The sequence below is a fragment of the Vicia villosa genome, unplaced genomic scaffold (assembly GCF_029867415.1).
Source record: "Vicia villosa cultivar HV-30 ecotype Madison, WI unplaced genomic scaffold, Vvil1.0 ctg.000505F_1_1, whole genome shotgun sequence".
Classification (NCBI taxonomy): domain Eukaryota; kingdom Viridiplantae; phylum Streptophyta; class Magnoliopsida; order Fabales; family Fabaceae; genus Vicia; species Vicia villosa.
The window spans coordinates 250,224-273,893 of record NW_026705240.1 but is presented as its reverse complement, the minus strand read 5'-3'; the positions used below and the strand labels follow the sequence as shown (position 1 = coordinate 273,893).

The following is a 23,670-nucleotide window of genomic DNA, read 5'->3' as shown; positions in this document are numbered from 1 at the left end:
TCGATAATTCTGAAATAGCATCATTCTCTTCGCGATTTCGCCGACACATAATTGGATGCCCGTGTAGCTTGGTTTCCAATGCGTGAATATGAAGTCCGCAAATGACGCTAAAACGCAACAAACCAAAATCCTACAAGATACGAGCAACCTAAACAGACACACACATTTTCTCGATCCTGTGTCATCATGTTTTAACTTCCGATTTGTTGGAACATATTTCCCACCCCTCTCGTATTGCATCACAACAAATTTTTGCCTTCTACTAGTGTCATGGTCGAACCTTGCTTTCACAAAGTCAAATCCAAGTTTACTAGCTTCATTTTAAACCCACTCAAGCAAACGTTCACGACAAGTAAAAGTCATTTCATTTGTAAATTCAAGTCGAACATCCACCGCAACGACAATCGTTTTGACATTGTTAATCACATCTTTAGGCTTAGCATCTTCGTTGACCTCTTCCGGTACTTCTAAATCATCTCTGGAAATGTTGTTGGAATGCACCATACCTAACATGCATTAAAAACATATAAACTGTCAAAACTTTTTTTTGAAATCTGTAACAGACTTTATTTCGGATATGCACTTCCGAAATAAGTTTGGTGGATTTCGGAAATGCATATCTGAAGTCACGCAGTTTCTTCTTCAATAAATCAAACCCAATGTAGTGAAATGAAAGATGGAATGATAAAAGGTTACCTCAAATTGTAGTTTTCTATGCTCTCCTTGATATGATGAACCACTTGAAATTTAGTTTGGAGACGAAAAATTGATTCAAAATGTAGGTGGGTTTGGAGAGGGTTTTGGTTTTGTGTGAAAGAAAAAGAATGAAATAGTATTGAAGGAGGGAAAAATGTATATGAAGGGTTTTTTCGGGTATGCATATCCGAAAAAATATCTAACATTTTAAATCCAACGTTTAAATGAGAAAAGTTCAAAGAAAGATTATTTCAGATATGCATATCTGAAATAATTGAAAATGAGTGTTTTCGAAGATGCATATCCGAAGGGTATTTTGGAGTTTTCAGGTTTTTTTTTCACCCTATATAGATGTATAGAGAAATTTCCTAAATTAATGGTTATGTTTAACTGAGTGTTTAATGTATTCCAATTAAATTCTTAATTCAATTATATTGGAAACTAAAAAGAAATATTTCATCTATCAATCTCCAAATAGTAAATTGTTCTATATAAATTGAAAGGTCCAAGATTTATAAAACAACTCCAATATACAACTTAAAACCAAATAAACCAAAATAAAAATTATTATGATAAATTTATCCAAAAGATAAAATTCATTTCTACTTCAATTAATTCATATCAGTGTTGGCATATTTTGGAGGAATAATTGAGATCTGCTTTCAACTATCAAACAAAAACATCAAAATCCAATGGCTTTTCTTAATGTTCATATTGCAAAATCTCCCCTTAGTAAAAGAAAATAGAGTGTTATTTTCCAAAAATGGAAAATGAAAGTGAGAAGAGGTCAATAATCAATTGTATTGTCATTATTACTCCTTTATAATATTGGTAGTTACGTGAAAACAAAGTCATATGCAATTTTTATGAAACAATAATAACACAGCTCACAATTGTAAAGTAGCAGAAATTGGAGGAACAAATATATTTAAAGCAGATCAATTAATAGAACATAAATGGTAACAAGAGTTTGACAAATTAACACCATTTCCACAAAAAATTGGTTTAAATATAAAAATAATAAATTACAGTTTAAACTGCAAACCATCTTTTTATCGGTTCGATTTCACATGAATCCGTTTGATCTAAACCCATCTTTAACTGTTTCAACGAAATAAGCTATTTAATCTGATTCAGTGCGAAATTATCAACAGACCGGATTCTTGTTGGAAAATTAATACTGATGTAATATATTGTATAATCCACACTTAACAAGTTGAGATCTTTTGAGAATTAATACTAGTGAATAGTGAAATTCCAAATTAGAAATTGCATATTATATATCTAAAATTCAATTTGATATAAGAACAACACATAAATGACTGTAAAAACAACTATATGCTATATAAACTCCTCCTCATGAAGTTAAACCCACCAGTACCAACTGCTCCTCCCCTCATCATCATCATTCATCATCATCATGTTATTCAGTAGTGTGTGTTAAGTACATGACCATGATCTCTGCATAGGAAAATATAGCACATGAACATGGAAACAAATGTCCTCAAAACGGTATGCATTTTGCTGCCGCATCTTTATCAATCATATACATCTCGAAAAATTATGTGTCAAAGAAATATCGATCAAATAATTTAATTTACCTGATGCGAAGTTGCAAATTACGCCCCAGCTTAGCTTTGATAATCTTGAAAAATGTGGATATACTTGAACTCTTCTTTCCTTGCATCTCACTTAGTTTGGATATTTCTGAATACTGCTCAATTCTCTCAACAATCATAACTCCTTGTATATTTTTCCCTTTGGTAACCAAACAACTCAAACCAGCGTCCGACTCACCTTTATTACAAATATGCAATAACATGCAATCTCCAACAAGATTCTCAAGATCCGGTATTTTCTCTGTCATTGTTCCATCATCCCAATATCCCTTATATATTGTTCCATTTGAACATGTGTACTTTCCTTTACCATGAAGAAATTTACTTTTGAAGTTACCATTGCAGACATCCCCTTTTGCAAATCTATAAACTCCAGATCCATGTCTTAGTCCTTTTGACCAGCAACCTTCGAAAACATCACCATTAGCCCACTTCATAACCCCTTTTCCATCTATTTTACTGTTTTTCCAATTTCCAAAGTAAATACTTCCATCCTTCCAAGTGTATGTGCCATTACCATGAGAATAATTCTTAGAGACCTTTCTCTCATAATTTGTTCCTGATGGCCATATCGCCAATCCTTTTCCGGTCATTTTTCCATTAACCCAATCACCCTCATATATTATTTCATCATTCGACCATGCACTCTCTCCTTTTTCATGGAAAATGCTACCCTTGAAGTCACCGGTATAGACATCACCATTTGCAAGTCTATAAACTCCAGACCTCAAGAGTCCATTCGACCAACAACCTTCTAAAACTTCACCGCTAGCCCACTTTACAATCCCTCTTCCATCTCTTTGATTGTTTTTCCAATTTCCAATGTAGATATTTCTATTCTTACCCATCACAGGGCCGTTACCACCCTTATACTTTTTTCCGCATGGCCAAATGATCCGCCCTTTTCCGGTTCTCTTTCCATCAACCCAATCACCCTCATATATTGTTCCATTGGACCATGTATACTTTCCCTTGCCATGGAAAAGTTTACTCTTGAATTCACCGAAGTAGACCCCATTCAAAAACGATTTCTCTTTAAAACTACAATTTACAAGAAACCAGGAATCAGGCAAAAGCATAACTACTAAACAGAGTGAATCAGACAGAGAATAACTGGTTTTTTATGAATATTACCTTCCACTGTTTTCCATGATTTGCAAAGTTTCACCAACAGAGTATTCTGAGAAACATTATAAATAAATAGTCTCAAAATTCAACCAAAGAAATATAATTATGAATAATATTCATGAGCATCATATCATAACATTTTTACTTTTAAAACAAATGTACATCAAAAATTAACGAAGAAGTCAAAAAAAAATTAAAAGTGTGAGATTTTACTTTTTCTTTCATTATTGTTTCACTCTGTAAGCTTTAATTTCTTCAAAAATGGAGAAAATAGTGTTGTTACTGTTACTATTAAAAATAATCAAATTAAACTAAAAATCATGCTTACGTTGCAGACTAATAAGAAATAAATAAAGAAAACTGGTATACCAATTTTTGTGATATTCTTTTCTCCTCCGGATTTTCTACGCTTTCTATCACTCTCTACATCTTGTATTTATAATCATAATTTAGGTCTTATAATTTAGGAAACAAGATATTCACACTGTGTATTTACATAAAATGCCACATTATTACTAATTTCAGTAAATACATACATTTATTTTTTTTTCAATAGGCAATGGAATTATAAAGGGAGTATAAAGGATACTCGTCCGAATATAAAACAGAAAACTTCTACTACTCAAAACAAGTGAGAGGTAAAATATTTCAAATATAAAAGTTACAACTACTCACAAGTTTATGACTAGAAAATAACCACTTTCAAAAATTGAAAATGATCTCCAACATACAAACCGTAAAACTAAGACTCATTCTTAAAAATGATCGCATTACGCCGCATCCAAACACTCCACACAGTTTACTTTATAAAAATGTGTTTTAAATGTGTTTTTGTTGAAATTGCTACAAATTTCTAGAATATTCTAAAAATAATATGTATGAAAATGGTAGAATATCCTAGAACTATAATATGTATGAAAATGGTAGAATATCCTAGAATTATAGTGTATAAGAATATGGTAGAATAATCTAGAACTATAGTGTGAATGGATATGGTAGATCAATCTAGAATTGTAAGTGTATGTAGAATATAGAACAACCTAGAATCATCATGATACTAATCTATCATGAGAATTCTAGAAAGAACTAAAGAGATGTAGAAATATTCACCACCATTGAGAGGTTGGTGACTTGAGCCTATAAATAGGCAATTGCTATCTTGTAATTCATCATCCAAGAAATCAATGAAATAGCCTTCTTTCTAAACAACTCTCTAAAACTATCTTTTATCAACTATCAACTAATCAACTACTAACAGTGGCATCAGAGCTACGTTTGGTCATACATTGGGCGTAGTTATATTACCTACCTAACATTCCAAAATCCTCCCAACTACTTCAAAATTTTCCTTTGTAATATTAACCCACTTCAAAAACAATTTCTAAGCTATGGATAACACCACTCAATCATCATCTATTTCTGTCCCTATTTTCAATGGTGAAAATTATGATTTCTGGCGTGTTAAAATGGAAACATATTTTTCATCTCAAGATTTATGGGACATAGTAGAAGAAGGCTTCACTGTTCCCGCGGATACTTCAACTCTTAATGCAACTCAAGAAAAGGAGTTGAAGAAAAATAAACAGAAAAATTCAAAGGCGTTGTTTACCTTGCAACAAGCCGTGACTGATGCAATTTTTCCAAGAATTATGGGAGCTAAGACTGCCAAAGATGCGTGGAACACATTGAAGGAGGAGTTTCAAGGAAGTGATAAGGTACGTGGTGTTAAACTTCAATCTCTAAGAAGAGATTTTGAACTATTGAAGATGAAGGATTTTGAGACAGTTAAAGATTACTATTCTAAAGTCAAAGAAATAGTTAATCAAATGAGAGCTTTTGGGGATGATATTCTTGACAAGAAAATTGTTGAGAAAATTCTAATTACTATGCCCCCAAAGTTTGACCCAATCGTGACAACGATTGAGGAAACCAAAGATTTGTCCACTCTATCAGTGACAGAACTGGTGGGCTCTCTTGAAGCATATGAGCAAAGACTGAATAGGCATAAAGAAGATACGCTTGAAAATGCCTTTCGATCAAAGCTCAAATTTCGGCCCCAAAATAAAGAAGATGAAGGAAAGAAGAGTTATGGAGAAACTTCTAGAAGAAGAGAAGCTTCTAGAAATTTCTTTAAGAACAAGCCAGATAAAAATCCTCCATGCAATATATGCAAAAGACCAGGCCACGCAGAGAAAAATTGTTGGTACCGTAATATGCCACAATGCAACCATTGCAAGAAGTTCGGACACATAGAGAAAAATTGTCGCAACAAAGATAGGCATCAAGCTAATATTGCAGAGGAGCGTGATCAAGAACAATGTATGTTTTATGCCACTCAAGACTCAATGAAAGAAAAAGGAGGAAGCTGGTACTTGGATAGTGGATGTAGCAATCACATGGCCAAGGATGAGACTATTTTCAAAAGCATCGACGAGTCTGTCAAAGTGAAAGTCCGACTGGGAAATGGTAGTGTGGTTGAATCAAAAGGAAAAGGCACTGTCATGGTGGAGACTGATAAAGGTACGCGACTCATCCATGATGTCTTACTAGTTCCCAGCCTAAAAGAAAATCTTTTAAGCATTGGTCAAATGATGGAGAGAGGCTATACACTTCACTTTGAAGGAGGTGTATGCAAAATATTAGACAACAAAAATAAAAGGGCCGAGATTGCCCAAGTGAAGATGAATAAGAGCAATAGAAGCTTCCCGCTAAATTTAAAATATGCAACTAACATTGCCATGAAAGTACAAGTTGATGATTCATGGCTCTGGCATCGAAGATTTGGCCACTTCAACACACATGCCTTGAAGCAGTTACATGAGAAGAACATGATGAGAGATCTTCCAAGCATAAAGGACAACAATGAAGTGTGCGAAGGGTGTCTCCTTGGTAAGCAACACCGATTTCCATTTTCAACAAGTGGAGCATGGAGAGCGAAAGACCTGTTGGAGCTGATACATACCGACGTATGTGGACCGATGAGGACGCCATCACATGAGAACAACAGGTACTTTATACTCTTCATTGACGACTTCTCTAGAATGACATGGGTCTATTTCCTAAAAGAAAAATCAGAAGTCTTTGGAGTATTCAAAAAGTTCAAGGCCCTTGCGGAAAATCAAAGTGGAAAACGGATAAAAGTACTAAGAAGTGATCGCGGCAAAGAGTACACCTCTCGCGAGTTTGACAGATTTTGCGCGGATGAAGGCATAGAGCGACAACTTACAGTCGCATATTCACCTCAACAAAATGGTGTGTCCGAGAGGAAGAATCGCACAGTTATGGAGATGGCTAGATCGATGCTCAAGGAGAAGGGAATGCCTAACACATTCTGGGCTGAAGCGGTCTACACTGCTGTTTACATACTCAATAGATGTCCAACTAAGGCAGTACAAGATAAGACTCCAATTGAAGCCTGGAGCGGGAAGAAGCCATCAGCAAAGCACCTAAGGGTCTTTGGATCTATATGCTACATTCATATTCCAGACGTGAAGAGGCATAAGCTTGAAGACAAGACTATACGAGGTATCTTCCTGGGGTATAGCACAATCTCTAAGGGATACCGTGTCTACAACTTGCAAACTAAAAAACTCATCATCAGTCGAGATGTTGAAGTTGATGAGAATGCTTCTTGGAATTGGGATGAAGAAAAAGTGGAGAAGAACATCCTTATACCAGCTCAACTACCTCAAGAAGAACCTGAGGATGAAGAACCTGAGGATGAAGAACCTGAGGAAGAAGAATCAGGTGAATCTCTTTCGCCTCCACCACAACAACAAGAACAAGAACTATCATCACCAGAGTCTACTCCAAGACGAGTAAGATCCTTGGTGGACATATATGAAACCTGTAACATGGCCATACTTGAACCTGGAAGTTTTGAAGAAGCGTCAAAGCAGGAAGTATGGGTCAAGGCAATGGAAGAAGAGATAAAGATGATCGAGAAAAACAACACATGGGAGTTAGTAAATCGTCCCCATGGAAAAGATATCATTGGGGTTAAGTGGGTCTATAAGACAAAGCTCAACCCTGATGGCACCATACAGAAACACAAGGCGAGGCTAGTAGCTAAGGGTTACTCACAACAACCTGGGATTGACTACAATGAGACATTTGCACCAGTAGCTCGTCTTGATACCATAAGAGCTCTAATAGCTCTTGCGGCACAAAAAGGATGGAGTATCCATCAACTAGATGTCAAATCTGCCTTCCTTAATGGCGTACTTGAAGAAGAGATCTATGTGGAGCAGCCACGAGGATTCATATCTGAAGGTGAAGAAAGCAAAGTGTTAAGACTAAGAAAAGCACTCTACGGTTTGAAGCAAGCACCTCGAGCATGGTATAGCAGAATCGATCAATATTTCATGGATCGAGGATTCAGGAGGAGCAAGAGTGAGCCTACACTTTACATCAAGTCCCAAGGTCAGTGCACTCTCTTACTCTCTCTATATGTTGATGACCTTATCTACACGGGAAACAATACTAAGATGATGATGGAGTTTAAAGAAGACATGATGAAGACCTTTGAGATGACCGACCTTGGTTTGATGAGTTACTTCCTCGGTATAGAAGTAAGTCAAAGAAATGAAGGGATATTCATCTCGCAAAAGAAATACACAGAAGGCTTACTTAAGAAATTCAAGATGTACGGTTGCAAACCTGTCGCTACTCCACTCATAACAAATGAGAAACTACAGAAGAATGATGGAGCACCAGAAGCTGATGCATCTAAATACAGAAGTCTAATTGGAAGTCTCCTATATTTAACAGCTACACGACCAGATATAATGTATGCTACAAGTCTTCTATCAAGATTCATGCAAAGCCCAAGTCAAATACACTTTGGAGCAGGAAAAAGAATTTTGAGGTATCTTCAAGGAACAAGAGAGTTCGGTATATGGTACACTACCGAAACCAACTCAGGATTACTTGGCTACACCGATAGTGATTGGGCAGGTTCGCTAGATGACATGAAGAGCACCTCTGGCTATGCTTTCTCTCTAGGATCAGGAATATTTTCTTGGGCCTCAAAGAAGCAAGCTACGGTTGCACAATCAACAGCAGAAGCAGAGTACGTGGCAGCTGCTGAAGCAACGAGTCAAGCTATATGGCTTCGCAGGATACTTGAAGACATGGGAGAAAAACAAGATGAGCCTACTAAGATCAATTGTGACAACAAATCAGCAATTGCAATGGCAAAAAATCCAGTGCATCACAGCAGAACAAAACACATAGCAATAAAGTATCACTTTATCAGAGAAGCTGAAGCAAATAAAGAGATCAAACTCGAGTACTGCAGGACAGAAGATCAAATTGCAGACATATTCACAAAAGCGTTGCCGAGACCAAGATTTGAAGAGCTACGCGCTATGCTTGGAGTCATAGAAATTTGCATCAAGGAGGAGTGTTGAAATTGCTACAAATTTCTAGAATATTCTAAAAATAATATGTATGAAAATGGTAGAATATCCTAGAACTATAATATGTATGAAAATGGTAGAATATCCTAGAATTATAGTGTATAAGAATATGGTAGAATAATCTAGAACTATAGTGTGAATGGATATGGTAGATCAATCTAGAATTGTAAGTGTATGTAGAATATAGAACAACCTAGAATCATCATGATACTAATCTATCATGAGAATTCTAGAAAGAACTAAAGAGATGTAGAAATATTCACCACCATTGAGAGGTTGGTGACTTGAGCCTATAAATAGGCAATTGCTATCTTGTAATTCATCATCCAAGAAATCAATGAAATAGCCTTCTTTCTAAACAACTCTCTAAAACTATCTTTTATCAACTATCAACTAATCAACTACTAACAGTTTTAATGGACTGGTTTAGTTATTTTATTAACATCTGTGCAGGGTTTTAAAATATGGATTTCAAGCAAGTTTCAAATATACATTTTCAAAAAGAAATTTACTGATTAAATATTTTAAAGTTAAATATCCTTTCACACTTAATTTATAGTTTTTTCACACTTAATTTATAGTTTTTTCACATTTTTAAATATACTGTTTCACACTTAATTTATCACAATAGTGCGTAGCTTGTCAAAATACAGTGAAGCCAGCTTTGACTTGTTGCATTCACTTTGTTGCATCAAATATGGAAAATAAGTTTATGTATAAGCTCAAATAATGGTTATAACTTGACTTTTCTCTTCACACCATTCATCAATTCACCAAACTCATTAAAGTACCATGTTGTCTGTCTGTCTTAATGATAGAACGATTTAACATGCCACTCCTATATTATACATGCCACCCTCAAATTTTAAATATTCTCATAATACTCCTAAAATTATTTACTTTTAAATTTTACCTTTTTTCTAAAAAATTACTTTTCCGCAAAATGAAATTTTCGGTAGTTCAATCAAAAATTCCAGTACCCCTTTTTTATCGTATACCGGAAATTATTTGATAATTCAAAATTTCCGGTAGCCATAAACCTTAAATTTCAAAATTTACGGTGGCGATAAATAGGAAATTTCAAATTTCCGGCCTTATTAGAGAATTTTAATAAATTAACCAGAAATTTCCAAAATTTCTGGTAGATTCCACCCATACCGGAAATTTCAAATTTCCGTAATACCGGAAATTTTAGTTATTGCCAAATTTCCAGTATGTCTGCAGAAAATGTTTTATATATTTGTGGTCCAGAAGCGGCAGCTTCAACTTCTCCTACGGAATCATGTACTGATCTTACGCAGTATTTCACCACAGACATGGTATGTCGTTGTTACAACAAAATGTGCAAAATAGATGTGCAACAGTTGGTAAAATCGCAAGGTTTAGAATGCGCGGTCAGTTGGTAAAAATCATGGTATTGTCGTTGTTACCATTTGTTCTGATTCTGCTAATGGAAGCTGGGGAAGGAAGGATAAACTGATAATGGGATGTGAGAGAGGTGGCAATTACAAAAAAAATTAATATGCGAAGACCAATGGTGGTATTTATATTATGAGGATTAAATGCCCCTTTAGGCTGCGATCTGTTCCAAGCGGTGTAGGTTGGAAGGTGATGGTTAAATGCGGGATGCATCATCATAGATTAGATATGGGGTTGGAAGACCATGACATATTGGGACTTCTAAAAGATGATGAAGAAGTTTGTGAATGACATGACCAAGTATAATATGGCACCAAAGTACATCATTTCAGCATTGAAAGATAAAGACCCTGAAAACCTCACTACTATTACCCAGGTATATAGAGCTAGAGCAACATACAGATTGAGCAAGAGAGGTAAAATGACAGAAATGTAAATGTTATTGAACCTTATACACCAAGAGAAATACATGTGTTGGACTAGAAACAGAAAGAACTCTGAAGTGGTGGCTGATATCTTCTTGACACATCCTGACTCTATGAAGTTGCTGCACATGTTTCCTCTGGTGTTGATTTTTGATTGTACATACAAGACAAATAGGTAAGAATTCAACTTCTCTCATACAAATATATGTTGATTTATCTGGTTGTCTTACGTGCCTTTTAATCATGCATGTACCGGATACCACTATTAGAGATTGTTGGTGTTACATCAACAAAGTTGACATTTTCAGTTGTGTTTGCTTACTTGGAACATGAAAGGGAAGAGAACTTCACATGGGCGCTGGAGAAGCTGAAAGAGTTGTTTACGTGGGACAAATTTCTTCCTGATGTTGTGGTAATGGACTGAGAAATTGCATTAATGAATGATAGTTATTCGGTGTTTCCAAAGACAACGCATCTGTTGTGTACGTTCCATATTTCCAAGAACGTGAGCATGAAGTGCAATGACTATGTGAAATCAGAAAGACAGGAACATGTCATGGATCAATGGAACAACATCATGTATTCAAACATAGAAGATGAATATGATGTACACTTAAAGCACTTCGAAAGTGTTTGTGGTGATATTCCGGCATTTGTGAAGTATGTTAATGAAACATGGCTAGTACCATATAAGGAAAGATTTGTTGCTGCATGGACTAATAAAGTCACCCACTTAGGGAACACAGCGACTAACAGGTATTATATTTTTTTAATATAAACGGATGTCGATTCTTTATATGGGTTACCCTATTGCATCTAGATATAGTGTCGTTTTTGTTTCCCTTTCCATGAAATTGAATAACACATTTTTCCCACTTCTCATTGCTCCACCCATGTACACAAGTCGACATACGATTATTGCTATTGTTTTTGTGAACAATAATCATTGGGTACAAATCAAGTTGAAACCCGATTGCCCATTGCCTCCCGTCACTCCTCGTTGGAGACAAAATTGTAGTGATGATGCAAAAGCATGGGAATCGGCTTATGCGGGTCGTTTCAAATATTGGGAGGAATTGTGTCATTCCTGATTGTATTTTTTATATGTATCGTTTGTATGACATTTGATATTTTAATAGACGACTAGTTTTTTTTTAATTCATTATTTATCCATGTAGTATAATAACAAAGAAAAACAATTAGAAAACTTGAAAAATTGGAAAAAATAATTTGGTTCAGTATTACCGAAAATGTTGAAATTTCTGGTAACGTAAATTTTAAAACTTACGGTTCACTACCAGAAATTTGAATTTTTGGTACCGTAAATTTCAAATTTCCGATAAACGTCATTTTTTACGGGTAACTCATGGTAAACTATTCAGAATTTCCGGTATAAACATAAAATTTCCGATATCAGATGGTAAATTTTATAATTTCTCGTATTTTTTATGGTCATTTTCGTAACTTCACCACTTTTGGGGGGATGCCATGTATAAGTAGAGGGGTGGCATGTTAAATCTTCGTATGATAGTTGTCGGTTACTGTTGGTGAGAGTTTACTGGGCAAGGATAGTTACAAGAAATATGGCATTTATTATGCCCATTTCAGCCAATTTTTCAAGGGGGGATGATCATCCTATTGAGTTGTCTGATGAGAGACATGATAATGAGCTCCATTGACATGCCTTCTCCATGATATTTTTGGAGATTTAGTATATTTTGCTCCTTTAAAATCAGCATTGATGGCGGTCGGTTTCCATTGCAGGTTATGATATTAAATTTTGAGATGGACTGGTGAGGCGCATCATCTAACATGGACGCAAAAGGTTATCCGAAGATGCGATTGTATACGCTCATGCAAGAAACAACAAGAAATTGAGAATTTATTGTCTGAATTTCTTCTCTACTACGAACGGAAACTATTAATTCCATATATCTCATAACGCCGATTGTGTTAGATGATAGCCAACGATCTAGAGGGGTGAATAGTTCGCTAATGAAATTTTCTTATTAAAAAATTGTTTAAAATTATGTTTAACTATGACAAACAGAAGCAATTCCGGATTGACATTCGTCTATCCCGGACCATTACCGAAAAGATCATATATGTGTTTAAATCGTAACAAACGTATTCGATTCATGGGAAAATTAATCAATATACTTTTAACAAATTAACTTTGAGTAAAATCTCACAATGATAATCAATTTCCAATGAAATATTAAACAAAATCATGACTTAAGCAATATGTCAATTTCTTGGTGTGCAATCAATTCTAATCATATTTTTATTTGATTTTGTTGATATGAAAAATCAATTGCAATCTTATAGATTACAATCAACTCAACAAAAATAGTTTGAAATATTATTGACAAAGAAGTTATATCAATGTATTGATTACACAATTACTGGATTCACAATTTGCAATGAGAGAGAGAATGATTTGGTTAGGCAAATCCCCAATCAACCTTGCTATGGGTGCGTGCGCCCCTAATTTCAAACGAAATTGAGATAATAAAAATTAACTTTTGCAAATTGTTGTTTACAAGAGATAAATATCAATTCAACCCTCCAAACTTTATGCTTGATGGTGATCATATTTTATTTTCTTCCCTTGATCTTAAGCTCGATCAAGTAACTCAATACTTCTAATTTGATCCTTTGATTACAGTTACTCCTTTGGCATAACCCTTTTCTTCAAAGCTTTCACTCGGATGAATCCAAATTGCGAACTATTGTGACCCAAGATTACCAATGATCCTCCTTTACCCCTAATCCATTGACAGAAAAGTCTTTCTTCGAAGTTTTCACTTGGTTGAATACTATTGCAAAATCTTGTATAAAACTCCCAAATCAATCATTGATATTTGAGGAAAAATCCAACTGGATTTATCTTGAAACCCCCAAAGAATTTTAAACCTAATTGATTACAACAAACCTAATTGGACCTTATCAAACTATTTCAAGATCACACCACAAAATGACTATGTGTAGTTGTTGTGTGAATGCAATGAGAGGGGATGAATATGACGAAAATATCTTTGTGTATTTTTGGCTTGAATCATTTAGAAATGATGCATGAATGCCTATATATATGGTGTATTGGTGTGTGTCTGTGTGTAAAAGTAGTAACAGGAAAAAATCAGGCTGCAAAATTAAAGTTTTAGACACGAGGAATTGACCCATTTGCATAGGGAGTCGACTCCAAATGGACATAAAAGAATTGAAGTAAAATAGCTACAAGGGGATTTGACCCACAACTCGACAGAGTCGATCCATTCTTGATGTGTGTCAACTTATAAGCCCAGTGTATTGACTCATCCTGGATAGGGTGGCAAAACGGGTCACGGACCTTCGGGCCGTCCCGCCCAACCGCCATAAAATTGTGGGTTGGGTTAGGATTTTAGGGCACGCCGCCCACCAAAGCCCACCCCGCCAATGCTCGCCCCGCCATAACCTGCCGCCCGCCAAAGCTTGTCTCACCTGTATGTTCAGCTTATTCTGCCTTAAGTTGCCCTTTTTTAGTTAATTCTAGTAATTCCAATTCCTGATAGTTTAATTTATACATTTATTTGTGAATATATGCAACATTTTTTTAAGTAAAATTTGTTTAAAATATGGTTTATAAAAATATTGTTCAAAAAAATAAGTGAAAATTTTTATTGAAAGGTAAAAAAAGCCTATTAATCTTTTAAAAAATGAAGAAAATAAATTTTAAAAAAATTAGGCGGGCAAGCCCGCCTCCCGCCAACCCGCCACCTTAGCGGGGAGGGCTTGATTTTTATGTCCATTATTTCGACTTTGCGGGCTTACTCACCCCGTCTTTTTTAGCGAGCTTAAGACGGGGCGGGCAATCCATTTTGCCACCCTTAATCATGGACAGGTATTATAATTCAAAATATCTTTCAGTGAGATTCGACCTACAGCTCGAGGGAGTCGACCTATTCGTGTTGTGTGTCGACTCCAGATGTCAGCATATCGACCCATTTGTAGCAGAGACTTTTGTTTTCATTTTTATTTAGACGGAGTCAACTCCTAACAAGGATGTGTCGACTCCAAACGTGTTTTTTTCATAAAAATTCATATTTTGACTTGTCCAAATGGTTTTGACTTGTTATATAAGTGTCCTTAGATGAAAATGCAACCTAGACATAGAAAGATAAGATCCAATGTACAAATACTACATATTTTCTAGTTTTGACATCATTCAATACATCTAAGAGAGAATATTGCACTCACAGGTTGTAGTCCAGTTGAACGCTTGGAGGCATGAGCCTTCATATGCCAATAATTTGCTTTAGTCTAGGTCCATCTTCTCAAATAGCTTTGAGTGCATACTATCATAAGAGTTGTCGCCATCAATAAGGATCCGAGACATGTCAAACTTCCCAACTATGGCGATGATCACGAGGGGAAATGCCTCAATTGGAATACTTCCATTTTTTAAATATCAAAACCCTAACATAGGATGGTCGAGACTTTTTGTGGATGTGTTTCCCTCTTTATGGTAGACAACCATAATTTTTAAAGATTAATAAATATTAATTAAATGTTGATATTCTTATTTATAGAAGTCTTTTCAATGGTATTGATGTTATTTACTAGTTCTTTTAAATGTAATTTGCAATTTAATAAATAGATAAATAAAGACTTTTGAAATTTTGTATATTCTTTTTATTAATGGTTCAACTTTTAAAATTAAAAAAATAAATAAATTTATTTGAGACGACCTAATTAAAGTATAATGGAATATGGATATTAATTCAATTATATTGAAAAATAAAAAGAAATATTTCATCTATCAATCTCCAAATAGTAAAATTATTAGATTCCTAGTGATTTGGATTTCAAGGACTGGTTTAAGCACTCAATTGTGGTGATGTTTTAAGCACTCAATTGCTTAGCACGCTGGCCTATAAGATCTGGCTGGCTAGGAATGTTAAGTTGTATCAATCAAAGGACCAAGCGGCTGGCTAGGAATGTTAAGTTGTATCAATCAAAGGACCAAGCGGCTGGCTAGGAATGTTAAGTTGTATCAATCAAAGGACCAAGCGGCGGTGAGGATTGCGGAGGAAGTGTGTAATTCTGTGTTGGAATTTAATAAATGGCACACTGTTAAGGGAGTGGATCCTGCTGATTCCGTGAAAGATGTTCCGAGCAACCGAGATGTTCATTTATTGCAAGTGGATGCTAGTGTTTTGAAGGGGGATTACAGGCTTGGGTGCGTTGTTAAGGATCACAACAGGGCGGTCATCTTGCTACGTGCAGAAAAGAAAATGTTTCAGTGGATATTGTTGTGGCAGAAATTATGACCATTCGTTGGGGACTAATGTTAGCAAAAGATCTTAAGTTTGAGAGAATTGTTGTGCAGTCTGATGCAAAGGTGGTGGTCCACAGTATTAACTTGAATCAAGATTATGCAGTATTGGAACCAATTGTTGTTGATGTTAGGTTTCTTTTAAGTAGTTTTCTTTTTCTTCACTTATATTTCTCAGCAGAGCTTGTAATTTGAATGCTCATAATCTAGCTAGACTAGCTTGTTCTGTGGGGTCTCGGACCTGGATTGGTGGATCTCCAAATATGGAGTCCCCTGTGTTTGTATTTGTCTCAGTTTTTTCTTCTTGAATGAAATTATGTTCTCATAAAAAAATAGTAAAATATTCTACATTTATATTATTGCTTAACTGTATTTATTTAATATTTCAGTGAAATTTTGTTATTTATCATATTTTTAAAGAAGGAAATAGTTGTACAAATATTTTTGTTAATCTTGTTTCTCATTGAGTGGATTTTGGTATAGCTCCTCATTTTTGTGTACTGTATTCTTTTCTATAATTTAACCTTATTAAAAAATATTATTATTGCAAACTCTCCCCTAGTCTAAGAAAAAAAATAAAGAAAAAAATAAAGTGTTATTTTCTAAAAATGGAAAATTAAAGTGAGAGGAGGTCAATAATAATCAATTGTATTTTCTAAAAATGGAAAATTAAAGTGCTATTTTGCATTGTTGGTTCTGAGACCACTGCTGTGATAGGCTAATCTAAGGTACATGCTTTATTACTGGTGCAATAATAATCCTTTATAATAAGTAGTAACGTGAAAACAAAGTCATGCAATTTTTGTGAAAAAAAACCCAAGATGAACACAGCTCACAACCACACCTCTGAGAATCCAGCTCAATACACAATTGTAAAGTAGCCGAAATTGGAGGAACAAAAATATTTAAACCAGATCAATTATTATAACATAAATGGGAATAAGAGTTTGAGATGTTAACACCATTTCCCCAAAAAAAAAAAAAAAATTGGTTTAAATATAAATATAAAATATTACAGTTTTAAACTGCAGACCATATTTTAATTAGGTCGATTTCATAAATCAATTTGATATAAATCAATCTTAATCTGATTTAAAGTATGGAATGGGCTGGGTTTTAAAATATGAATTTCAAACAAGTTTCAGACATAGAATTTATTTTAAAATTTTAATTTATTTAAAATAAAATAAAAAATGAGATGACATTGAATTATATAATTTAATTAATTAAAGACATCAGTACCTAACTAAATTCAAAAATATCGGACATTATAGACTTTTTTTAATTTTTTTTAAAAAAAATTGTACATATTTTTATTTATTTTAAAATGTGATGACAAGTTGGTATTTATCAACTATTTGTAGAAATAATCTTACCTTATTTTTTAAACATTGAAGAGAAATATATGAATTGCATAATTTTAACATAATATTATATAAACTGCTACTTACTTGATAAGGATAGTAGAATTTTAACTTACTTGATAAGGAATATTTAATCCATATTTACTCCATGTCCCAACATATACTCTTCCACTTGCAAATCTATAAACTCCATATCCATTTCTATGTCCATTTGAACAACAGCCATACAAAAAATCACCATTAGCCCACATCGTTATCCAAATCTATAAACCAATTATTTAACCTATATTCAAATCTAAAACCAGTTCTCTTTAATAAAAAGCTTCTTACAAACACATGAACCTAATTTTAATTTCATCACCCAATATTTCAAAGTTTGCAAAATTGAAACAATCTTCATTTTCATTTCATTTGACAGACTTAGCAAAATTTGAAACAATCTTCGTTTTCATTTCATTTGTCTTCTAATAATATTCGGGAAAACAAAAAAACAAAAAGAGTGAGGATAAAGAGATAGAGTTATTTTATTTCTAGCTTATGTGTTGATAATGCTGGTAATGTTGATGTTTTTGTTTGATAGTTAAAAACAGATCCAAATTATTCCTTGAAAATGTGCTAAAACTTGGTATGAATTTATTGACGTAGAAATGAATTTTGTGTTTTGGGTAAATTTGTCATACTAATTTTTATTTTGGTTTATTTCGTTTTATGTTTTACATTGGAGTTGTTTCTGGACTTGGAAAGAGCCTACCACATTCATAAATCTTGAACTCTTCCATTTATATAGAACAATTTACTATTTGGAGATTGATAGATGAAATATTTCTTTTCTAATTTCCAATATAATTGAATTAATATACAGATTCCATTATACTTTAATTAGGACCATCTCAAATAAATTGAATTTTTTTATTTTAATTTTAAAAATTGAACCCTTAATAAAAAGAATACACAAATTTTCAAAACTATTGTATTAGTAGAACTACAAACTACATTAAAAAAAATTAGAGGAGTGTTTGTTTTGAGGATTGTAATTAAATTCTTGAAAATATGACACTGGAAATGCTATAATTTTATGTTTGTTTTTCAAGTTTTTAAATTATTTGGTTGATATAGGATTCTCTCTTAATGTGAATGCTCAAGACTACTTTGTTTAAGCTGAATATGGATGGGTGATGATGAGGCCTTGTACTATGAGTGTTCGAGCATTTGATGGTTCCATGAGGTCTATAGAGCTGGAAGTTGATTTGTCTGTCAAGAATGGTCCCCACACCTTTTATCTTTCATTGTATGTCATGGATATTCGTCCATCTTATACTTGTCTCTTAGGTCGTCCTTGGATCCATGTGGCAGGAGCTGTGACCTCAACTCTTCACCAAATCCTGAAGTTTATTGTGGATGACAAGTTCATTGTCATTAGTGGAGAAGAGGATGTGGTGATTAATAATGTGACAATCTACCGTTATGTGGAAGTGGAACGAGAAGTGCATGAGACTCTCTTTCAGGCTTTAGAGATTGTTTTTGTTGACAGATTTCCTATTGTGGGAGATAAGAAGAAGCCTGGAGCACCCTTGTCCACCTTGAATGATGCTAAAGCCCTCTTGAAAGCTGGAACTCCTCCTGATGGTTGGGGAAATGTGATTGAAGTGCCTGAGAAGCGAGACAGGTTTGGTTTTGAATATCAGTCCTTCTCCTTCATTCAAGCTAATTTGATTCCCGAAGGAAAGCAGGTTCCCCCAATTTCAAAGGTGTTCACCGTTGTTGGTACTAGCAAAGAAGGACAAGTTCTTGCAGTGGATGATGAAGACGACGGTGAAGATGTTTCTAGATTTGTCTATCATATTGCACCTGATAAGGAGCTCAACAACTGGATTGCCATGGATATCCCCAAACTTGTTTTCCTTGACATGTAATTTCCTATTTCAAATAAGTCTTATGCTCTGCCCAAGGCTTATTGACAGCTTGTAGAAAGGGTCCCCATATGTTTTAATCTTTGTTCAATATTGAATAAAAATCACATTTTCGCATACAATTTGTATTCCCTGTCTTTTCATTTTATTTTTATCTTTTAAAAAAAAATGGAAATGTTTTCTTTCTTTCTTTCCTCATTTCACATTCTAAAATAAAGCATGAGTCATCAATCGTGTAGATCAGTCTCAGATTCCATAAAAAACGATAATGTTATGGTTCCAGTCCTTAATATCATTGAGAATCCAATTGATCACACTTATGAAGATAGTGGGGAAGATTGTGAAGTTCCTGAGGAATTGGCAAGAATATTAAGACAAGAGGAGAAATTTATTCAGCCACATTAAGAAGCCATAGAAATCATCAACCTCGGTATTAAAGAGGTAAAGAAAGAAGTCAAGATAGGTGTTACCTTGCAAACTTAAGTAAAGAAGGGGTTTATTGAATTACTTCAGAGTATGTTGATATCTTCGCTTGGTCGTATGAAGATATGCCCGGTTTGGACACTGATATGTTATGCATAGGTTGCCACTCAAGCCAGAATGTCCGCCCGTAAAGTAGAAACCGTAGAGAACTCGACTAGATATGTCTTTGAAGATCAAAGAATTGGTTAAAAAGTAGCTCAATGACGGGTTCCTATCTATGTGTAAATATCCTCCATGGATTGCAAACATCGTGCCCATTCCTGAAAAATATGGGAAGGTACACATGTGCGTAGAGTATCGGGATCTGAATAAGGAAAGCCCGGAAGATGATTTCCCATTGCCTCATATTGATGTGTTGGTTGACAATACGGCCCAATATTAAGAATTTTCCTTCAAGGATGGGTTTTCTGGCTATAATAAAATAAAGATGGCTCCTGAAGACATGGAGAAGATAAATTTCACAACCCCTTGGGGCACCTTTTTTTATAAGGTCATGCCTTTTAGTCTCAAATATGTCGGTGCAACTTATCAACGTGTTATGGTGACTCTCTTTCATTGTATGATTCATAAAGAGATCGAGGTGTATGTTGACGATTGTTGCACCCCAATTTTTGACCTCTGAGATCCCATCATTTTTATAAGTATCGTGATCATTATCATTATCATTTATCATCATGCATATTTTTATTTACTAACAAAAAAATATAAAAAAAAAGTTTGTTGCTTGTGTGTCAAAAAACAGGAGAATGATCAAAAGAAAGCTGAAGAAATTAGGGTTTTGAGACCCACAAGAGGTTCATCATTCTCTCATGATTCAAAGACCTTCAAATCAACATTATATTCAATTCATGTCATTTAATGGAGGAGAAGACCTTGATTAATTGAAAGATCGCAAAACCGCGGTTCATCGAAAAAAGTCAACTGCAATCAAAAATCAAGATTTTTGGTCAATATCAATCATTGGAAGTAATATTCATCAATTGATCAAGGATTTATCATAATTCATCAAGAAAAGTTCAGAAATCAACAAAACTCAAAATTGCAAAATTAGAGTTTTTTACCTAAAAGTCAACTAAACTTTGACCGACCATAACTCTCTCATAATTTATTAGAAAAATTCCAACCAAAGCTCATTCTCAAGGAAATTAAATTCTCTACAACTTTGATGTTGGGCCCAAGGTCAAGAAATGGTTCTGCATAAGAGATATAAGCCAAAACATTACAGGTCATTTTGAAAGTCAACAAAAAGAAATTTTTTGTCAAAGCCCATATCATCAAGATAACTTCTCCAAATGCAAAAACGCTTCCAAAGTGGCTTGTAGAGGACATCTTGGGCTTTCCAAAAAGTACAAGAACACTTTCATAGGATCAAAATTGAGGGAGATATGCCTTGATGAAGTTGACCTTTTTTGGAAAAATGCATGAAACAAGTAATGACCAAAACTTGATTTTTTTTTCAAAAAGGCCAATTCTTTTGTGATTCAATCTTGATTATAATATGGCTAAGGGAATTCAAAATATATCCATGATTCATGACATTTTTATTTCATTTTTTATTGAATTTTATTTATTTAAAATTCAATTAAAGTGAGATAATTCAAAGATAATTCAAGGATAATGCAAGGAAGCTTCATGTGATGCAAGCAATGACCATTCAAGATGCTTAAAGATAATATTGCAAGATTGGAGAGAATAATACTTGAGTGATTAAACCATGGTTAAGTTTTTAACCTAGCATAAAAGAATATTCCATTTTTTTCCACAAAATCAATCATGACAATTTCCACTTGCAAGGCTTCCATATTAAATCATTTGCCTATAAATAGAGCTTCATTTTCTTCATTCAAGGAAGAAGAAAGGAAGGGGGAGCCAAAGGGAAAGAACAACAACAACAAACACCAAAGTCATAGTTTAAGCATTTTATATTTTTCAAAAGTTTCAAGAAACTTGTAAAAAATCAAGGCTCATTCAAATAGCCACCTTCAATCAATTTCAATCACTCTATTCCTCTCTTGGGACATCATAGAGTAAGTACAATGTAGTTTTTAATATGTAGTAGTGTTAGGAGTTCATGAATTAAAAACTCCATATTTATGCATATTTTCAATTTCTCAAAAAAAAAATGTTTTAATTTTAGTTTTAAGTCGATAAAATGTTTATTTAATTTTTAACATAAAAATATTTTATTTCTTTTCATAATTAATTTATTTTGCTTAATTAATTAGTAATTATGTAAATATTGCTTTTTAATTATTTTCAACCAATCAAAAAATTCCAAAAATATTTTCCTTTTAGATTTAGGTTTATATTTTTATAATCTAATATTTGACATAAAAATATTTTATTTTTATTCATAGTTAATTTATTTTGCTTAATTAATTAGTAATTATGTATATATTTGCTTTTTTTTAATTATTTCTAACCTATCAAAAAATTCGAAAAAAAATATTTTATTTTGTTAAATTAGGTTTATATATTATATACTAATTTTATATATAACTAGATTTATTTTTCTTGTTAAGTTTAATTATTTGTATAATTATTTGTTTAATTAGCTTGTTAATTAACTTAAAATCAATTCAAAAAAAATCACAAAAAAAAATGAATTAGGTTTAATTTGTTTTAGATTTAAGATTTTGTCATTTTATTTTCTCTTAACCTAATTATACTTTCAAAATATCTCTCTTATTATTGTGTAAATTTTTTACAATTTCAGGTTTATTTTTGTATATTATTTGATATTATTTCTTATATTTTTCTTTGTCCCGAATTGGAATAAAAGATCAAATATGGCAGAGATTGTATGCAGTTGATTTAAGACTTTTAGAAATTTATCGTGTAGTCTCTATGATTCTATCAAGCTTCTGATAAATTTTCATTAACTTTAAATCCGAGATCATCATTCACTCACCATCGATCTTCACTAACATCGTGGATATACTTGACTAGCTTCAAGATGATTCGCGTGCTAACATACTAACAATTGACTTTAATTTCCGCATTTTATTATATTGTTCTTTATATTTCTTGTTTTATGTTTTATTTTATCATTCGTATTATTTATGTTTATGTTATTTTCTCTTTGTCCATTTGGACGTATTATTTATGTTTATGTTATTTTCTTTTTGTCCATTTGGACGTATTATTTATGTTTCTGTTATTTTCTTTTTGTCCATTTGGACGTATTATTTATGTTTCTGTTATTTTCTCTTTGTCCATTTGGACGTATTATTTATGTTTCTGTTATTTTCTCTTTGTCCATTTGGACGTATTATTTATGTTTCAGTTATTTTCTCTTTGTCCATTTGGACGTATTATTTATGTTGCTGTTATTTTCTCTTTGTCCATTTGGACGTATTATTTATGTTTCAGTTATTTTCTCTTTGTCCATTTGGACGTATTATTTATGTTGCTGTTATTTTCTTTTTGTCCATTTGGACGTATTATTTATGTTTATGTCATTTTCTCCTTGTCCATTTGGACATATTATTTATGTTTCCGCTATTTTTTCTTTGTCCATTTGGACATATTATTTATGTTTCCGCTATTTTTCTTTGTCCATTTGGACATATTATTTATGTTTCCGCTATTTTCTCTTTGTCCATTTGGACATATTATTTATGCTTCCGCTATTTTTTCTTTGTCCATTTGGACGCATTGTTTATGTTTCCGTCATCTTTCTTTTGTCCACTTGGACCATATTTTTACCTTTGAGCTAAAACATTAATAATCAAGATAAAACTTAAAAAAAAAAAAAAAAAAAAAAAAAAACACTTTGCACACTTGCACCTCTATGGTTTTCCCTCTTATTACTTTTTTTTTAATCATACCATCATTTAAGAAAAGTATTAAATGCATAGGAAAGATCTTATAAATTGAGAGTAGGTAACTC

The 23,670-nt window shown here is 33.4% G+C and overlaps 2 protein-coding genes across 3 annotated transcripts; one reads left to right on the top strand and one right to left on the bottom strand.

The window, feature by feature from the left end:
• Positions 1–1,896: 1,896 nt before the first annotated feature.
• On the bottom strand, positions 1,897–3,920 carry LOC131629033 (phosphatidylinositol 4-phosphate 5-kinase 6-like). Of its 2 annotated transcripts, none has more exons than XM_058899831.1 (4): positions 3,813–3,920; positions 3,450–3,495; positions 2,298–3,356; positions 1,897–2,157 (listed from the first exon to the last, which is right to left on the bottom strand). In XM_058899831.1, exons 2-4 carry the CDS (start codon positions 3,464–3,466, stop codon positions 2,124–2,126), a joined length of 1,110 nt encoding a protein of 369 aa, XP_058755814.1. In that variant the 5' UTR covers positions 3,467–3,495; positions 3,813–3,920; the 3' UTR covers positions 1,897–2,123. The 2 variants fall into 2 exon arrangements, with proteins under 2 accessions (XP_058755814.1, XP_058755815.1); XM_058899832.1 differs by lacking the exon at positions 3,813–3,920 and adding an exon at positions 3,657–3,677.
• A 6,669-nt stretch (positions 3,921–10,589) lies between these two features.
• LOC131629037 (uncharacterized) lies at positions 10,590–11,798 on the top strand. The gene is made up of 4 exons (XM_058899836.1): positions 10,590–10,698; positions 10,977–11,119; positions 11,210–11,463; positions 11,528–11,798. The coding sequence occupies exons 1-4, from the start codon at positions 10,590–10,592 to the stop codon at positions 11,796–11,798; spliced, it is 777 nt and encodes a 258-aa protein (XP_058755819.1).
• Positions 11,799–23,670: the final 11,872 nt, after the last annotated feature.

Coding starts and splice junctions, on each gene's coding strand:
- LOC131629033 (XM_058899831.1), bottom strand. Junction 2,158..2,297: donor AATTTGCAACTTCGCATCAG/GTAAATTAAATT, acceptor TTTCCTATGCAG/AGATCATGGTCATGTACTTA.
- LOC131629037 (XM_058899836.1), top strand. CDS start 10,590: ATGGCACCAAAGTACATCATTTCAGCATTGAAAGATAAAGACCCTGAA. Junction 10,699..10,976: donor ATACAGATTGAGCAAGAGAG/GTAAAATGACAG, acceptor TACCACTATTAG/AGATTGTTGGTGTTACATCA. Junction 11,120..11,209: donor AATTTCTTCCTGATGTTGTG/GTAATGGACTGA, acceptor CATATTTCCAAG/AACGTGAGCATGAAGTGCAA.